Genomic DNA, 6,161 nt, shown 5'->3' on the forward strand with positions numbered 1-6,161 from the left:
TGCATTTTCCCAAGTCATATAAGGAGTATAAAATGGCAACAGAAAGATAAAAGACACAATATTCAATGTGATTTGCTATCTTAAGTTTAACAAATAGTCTATTTCTCTATAATTGCTCTCACCAGGAGTCTGACCACATGAGAACAACATCTTTGAACTATTTGGAGGAGTCAAAAGAAAACTCATTAAGGATGTTTCTTTCCTTTTACCTGAGGCCATGTTTGTTTTAGGTAAGTATGCTTTGGGAGTTAAGATAAAGGAGGGGCTGAGAGGCCAAGACAAGCAGCCAGCCTGCCACAGAAACAGCAGGCTTTAGATCATCAAAAACCATGGAGGGTGCAGCTGTAGATTTCTTGCTCCGGGCTACAGTGGATCACATCTATCAGTGCTCCAGAGATGCCCAGCAACACTCACTCAATCCAAGAGAGCAGCCAGAGAGGTAAGGCAGAGACAGGCAGAGTTCCTTTCGAACTCCAGCAGAATTACTGAAAAAAAATAGGATTTCCTTAAAACAGGAATCCTCTTTAAGGAGAGCTGTCTCTAAGCATAGCTGTCCCCTTTAAAATAAGACTACCAGCTATATCATAGTTAGCAGTAAATGGATTCCACCAAAAAGAACACGAATATGGTCACTTTAAAGACCGCTAAGAAGCTCAGACTGTAAGTACTATTTGAATGTAATAATTCGAGATTTGTGCAGAAAATGAAACACAATTTTTAAATTCAGAAACAGCAGGCAAAATAAGCTTCTGAAAACTTTTAATTTGGGACTGATGTTTTATTTGGTTTTCTGATATTTTATCCTTTTCAGTAAGGTATTTCAGAATATATTTGTATTTCTGAATATATTTGTAAACAAAAGCAAATGAATAATAAGCTTGCAATAACTGCTGTTTTTGTTTTTTTTTAAAACTTATTTAGCTTTTGCATCTGATATAACTTTTCAATTTCCCCTATAAAAAAAATGGTAATTAGATCCAATCTCCCATGATACTTTAATGTTGTCTAATGAATAAATGATGAGGCACTCAGTGATCATAAGTAACCATTAATTAGACATAGTGCCAAAGATGGAGTTACTTTTCATTTTGCAGCAGTGGTACATAAATAGAAAATACTTCAGTGAAATCTTAGAAGGAAATATTACCTTAGTTACAAATGTACAAGTGATTATCAAGTTTGTTTAATGAGATCATATACAGAAGACAGACCGATATTGCCATAGAAATCAGACTTACCAAATCAAAATGAGTCTTTTGCAACTTAGGATATTCTATGATTTTGTGATCAAAATGTGTTGAGAAAAAAAAAAAAAGTCACATTGCTTTTTTTTTTTTTCAAAAGACTCCAGCAGACACTAATAAAAGAACTATTTTATGGGTATTCTATGGATATTACCACAGAGAATTAATTGTGGGAATGCTATTCTATCTTAATCTTTCAGCAGCCCTGTTTTATGGAGGCCCTGGATGCCCACAGCCAGGGATGGTGAAATGACAGAGAATCAACTAATGGTGAGGTTAAATTCTGGAGAAAATAATCCTTATCGAAAACAGGTGCAGGAATGAAAGCTATCTGAATTCAGCAAGCAAGGCTTGGTCTTTTAATCATTTCCTTTTTCAATTTCAAAGTACTTTCTTCAGCACAGACAAATGTTTCCAATTATGATGCTCCATGCATGGCAGTGTGTAAGAGTATCTCTACTCTCCTATCAGATATAGAATCATTATCAGCTCACAAGAGCTGCAGAAAACACTGTTTACTAAGACAGATTTAACATCAGTTTTTTTATTTCTTTACAAAAATAAGAATATTCTCCGTTTGAAATTTCCACACTGAATTCGTATTCTTGAAATTTTGCATAGAGGAGAAAAGATTTTGAGTGAAAATGATTTTGAGGTGAAATTTTAAAAAAATGCCTTCAGGTGCACAGTTGTATTGATTGAATTTTGAGATCTTTGAGAGGGATGTTGCTATAGCTAAAGCAGATAGAAAATCAACAGGAAAATCAATTTAAAAGCTCTTACTGGCAAACTCCTACTCTGAAAGGCCCACCAAATAATAACTATTTTTACTTATTCATTTAGGAAGATTTGTTAATTAAGAGGATAAAACTAAAGAGAGATATAAGCACAGTCAACATAGGTCCCAATACTGCAAACTTAAAAAAAATATATTGAAATGGTGCTTTGGTGCTTAGTTTTGAGCACACTAATGAGTTTTTGCAGCATCAGATTCACAGCTACATCTTCAACTTTTTTTCCCAAAGGATCAGCAGGTTAGGACAACAGCTTTCCTTAGCGTAAATCTTAAAAAGTTCACAATTTCTAACACATTCTAATACATGTAATGCCTTTTTTGTCATGTACTTTTTGTCTGCTGACGGTGGAGGCTATAGCTGTACAGATCTGCAGGAGTGCCATGCTTCTGGCAGGCACCGTGGGGAAACCCTGTGGAACAGCATCCTTCCCAGAAGCACCTGTAAATTTGCTAAGGATGAGAATTGTCCTGTTCTCACAGGAGATGCTCACTAATGCATAGGTACATCCCACAGCTGTGGAAAACAAGAGGCATCTTCTTCAGCAAATTACTGAGGTTTCTGACTGAAGTAGATTTGCAATTAATTGGCGTTATCAGGATGCTGTATGTCAGCCTGAAAAGTATATGTTTACAATGTATTTAATAAATACCAATTAATGCATATTTGATTTTTAAAAATATGTGTTCTGAATAAAAAATGGTAGAAAAACGGGTCAATAAAGGTAAAAAGACTATTTTAATTTTAACATAGGTGTGAAAGGAGAAAAATTGCATATGGTGTCTATTATTTAACATAGATATTACGATCACACCTACAATGTTCAGCCAGATCAGGAATCCATTCTACCAGGTGCTGTGGAAAAAAAGTAAATAAGTCTCTGCTTAAAAGCCAACATCAACCTTACAGGCTTGAGACAAGACATTTTGGCTACCAGACAGGCAGACATAGGAGAAAAGGGCCAACATGAAAGGTACAGAGGAAATTCTTTAAGATCCCTTTCATGATCTGTAACCAAAGGGTTTTTTGAGGCCCATCAGAATACTCATTTTGAAACCTACTTCCTCAGAAAAATGAATGAGTTGTTCTGACAGTAGCATAAGTCATCTTTGTTTTTTCCTCTTTTCACTAGCAGTTCTACCACAACAGGGTAAAATTTTACTATTTATGCAAAGTCAAGTTTATGCTAATAGTAATAGATAAGATATCTTATTTAATATATAGTAGAGAACACATGCTCACAAGACCAAGTTATAGGAAACAGTGACTTTGGGACATGTTTTCAGGTTTGCAGTCTTAATAAGATTTGGTAATGTTAACATTTGCAGATTCTTACTATTATTGTGAACTTATTTTGAAGGAAATTAGTATTTGCCAAATTTTGTATTGAAATTTAAAATTAATTTTTTCTGCCTAGTTTGTTCTATCAAAAATGCTTGCTTTTAAAATCAGTAAATAGAAATGTCAGGCACCAATTGTCTCTTGACTTAACTGCTTGGCCTCTTAATGTGCTTATGGGATCTCTGACAACTAAGCTTGCTTAGACTTGAACATTCCATCTCCAATCTGCTGGTTAGTATAGATAGAGGTGTATCTTATAATACCTTAAACCCCCCAGTCTCTTAAACTGGCTGAAAATCCTCTTCTTTCAATCACTGAAGTTCTGTTTAGTGGCATTACTAGACCACCAATCTAAAAACAGATATTCTATACAGTCTTCAGCAGAATGTACAATACTTCATAGCTTTATGATTCATACAACATACAAGTTGAAATGGTTTGTTAAATGCACAGCTATGGGCAGCCTACGGGCACAAATGATACCTGGAGAATTTTTAGTTGGAATAAAAAAACTCAGAACATCAAAGAAAGAAACATAGTCATATAATTTTACAGTTGTTTGTAGAAGAAAAGAGTGAAATCTTCATTTTTAACCTATTCTATATAATAAGCGTGTCTCTTTACAGTCACAACCAGATGGTCAGCTAACAAATTTTAGATCAAAAGGAGCCCTGGGGTTTCAACATCCAGTGAGGTGAGTTAAATACTATCACTTGATTCAGGGAAAAAACATGTTGAAAGAAAATATTTCTTCTAGGGAAAAGTATTTGTCTCTGGAGTGTCTTTTTGTAATGGTGCATTTTAACAACTCACCAAAATCTGTTGATATTTATCTTCCCACAAGGAAAAATGCCCAGGCTGAACAGAATCTGAAAGAATACTCCAGTAATGAAAATAAGAAAAAAGTCACCTTAAAAAAAAATCTTACTTAATCTAACTTGTATCTGCATATAATATATAATAATATAATAATAACATATAATAACTTACATGTTATTCCAAATTTACAAATGCCAAATAATGAACATGAGCAGATACTAATGCTGTGTGATTTGTTACATATAATTATCTTGAGTCTGCTGAAATTTGCTCTTTAATAAAAATTGAATTCCAGGTAATCTTTTCCTCTAATTCCTATTCTTGGAGGAATTACAAGTCTTTCCACTCCCATTTAAATTCTGTATGGTATAATGATATAGAAAGTCCTGATGTGAACTTCTAATTACAAGAGGAAAATTAACAGAAAATCCCTCTTTTTTACAAGCAAATTTTAAATTAATTGAAAACTGGCAAAAGTGGAATGAAGAAATAGATGTGCACACATACGCATGCAAAACTCATGAACATGTGCAAAAAGACCAAATAAAATTTTGCTTTAGTGGAAAAACAGGTGAAAACCTGAAGTGTAAATTAATACACATTCAAGAAATTTAAAAAAAAAAAAAAAAAAAAAAAAAAAAGGAATTTTGAAATAAATCTCTTCCAGCTGAAGACACTAAAAAAAAACTAAGATCAACCTCTGTGCAACAGGCAACCTACCCCAATCTTAATCTGGTGTCTTAATCTTAATTCCAGAATTACAAAACATTCTTCGACCTTCTTGCAGTCACACAGGACACTTCCATGTACTGTGCTAAAACAAAACAAAAAATCTCAAGCACAAATTGCTGCCCTGTCAACACATTATCATGGAAGGACCATAGATAAGTACATTACAAAATATGCCCAAAGCAACTGAGGTAATTTGAAGTTAATAGTACATTTTAGTCAGCAACTGTTATTTTAAAGGAGAAGGAGCCCCAGGATTTTTCTGCCTTCAGAGAAAAAAAATAAATAGATTGTAATAGCCAAGCTAGGTTAGCTGTCTCATGGTTTTAATTTTTCTCTTTCAATATGTTTTCTTATCAGACTTTATTTGCCCAAATCCAAATGCCAAAAGTTTCTTAACAACATTGGAGAGAAGGTTCTGGCTAACTTTCCAGTACAAGCAACAATTCACTTCTACAATGATGACACTGACTCTGAAGAAGATGAGGAAGAAACCAGTTCAGCCTAGTTGCTAGCCTTTCCAAATACATAATTAAAAAATTAAGAAAGGAACTAAGAGGAACTGTCAAGAATGTCTGAGCAAACATCTGACTGACAAAGAAGCACATCAAAGCTCATATGAAGACTATTTATAGCTAACTAACCAAGAAGAATGAGTCAATGCAACTGGAAACAGAGGAAATCCTTTTGTGTTTAAAAGACTTTTAAATAAAACCTTGAAACTTTACTTAAAGATCATAATGTTTTCAATTGTGTTGGTTTAAACAACAGTTGGATTAAGAACATGAAGAACATGGCATTTAGTTACTTTCTTTTACATGCAGCATGAAAATAAACTGGTTATGGGGCAAAATAATGTAATACAAAATCCCAAAATAAACCAAAGGCTTTGAACCACGATGTTTCTAAGAATTTAAGTGAGAAATGATTTCAAATGCAAAGAATATTTTATATTATTTCTGCGGAGCACATTTATTCTGATTTGAACACTGTATGTCAGACTAACCTAATTCATTTCAACTTCCCTGTCAGGACAAGTTAAGTATGACAGTCTTGTGATGTCTTCTGTTTTTCTCAGACTTTCCCAGTCTGATCAGAGAAGTGTCTTTCTGTCAGTCAGAAAAGTCAATAAATGGCACATTAAAACACATGTTATGTATGGTTGTTTTGGTCTTATTTGTTACAACATTCTAAACATATTTCTACAGTCTAGTGTGCTTGAGTCTACGATTTT

The 6,161-nt window shown here is 33.7% G+C and overlaps 1 protein-coding gene across 1 annotated transcript; it reads left to right on the forward strand.

Moving 5' to 3' along the window:
* The first annotated feature begins 329 nt into the window (after positions 1–329).
* Positions 330–5,758, forward strand: RIPPLY3 (ripply transcriptional repressor 3). The gene is made up of 4 exons (XM_031552366.2): positions 330–439; positions 1,445–1,514; positions 4,006–4,073; positions 5,288–5,758. Exons 1-4 carry the CDS (start codon positions 330–332, stop codon positions 5,433–5,435), a joined length of 396 nt encoding a protein of 131 aa, XP_031408226.2. The 3' UTR covers positions 5,436–5,758.
* The last annotated feature ends 403 nt before the right edge of the window (positions 5,759–6,161 follow it).

Source organism: Meleagris gallopavo, chromosome 1 (genome assembly GCF_905368555.1).
Source record: "Meleagris gallopavo chromosome 1, MGAL_WU_HG_1.1, whole genome shotgun sequence".
In the NCBI taxonomy this organism is placed as follows: Eukaryota; Metazoa; Chordata; class Aves; order Galliformes; family Phasianidae; genus Meleagris; species Meleagris gallopavo.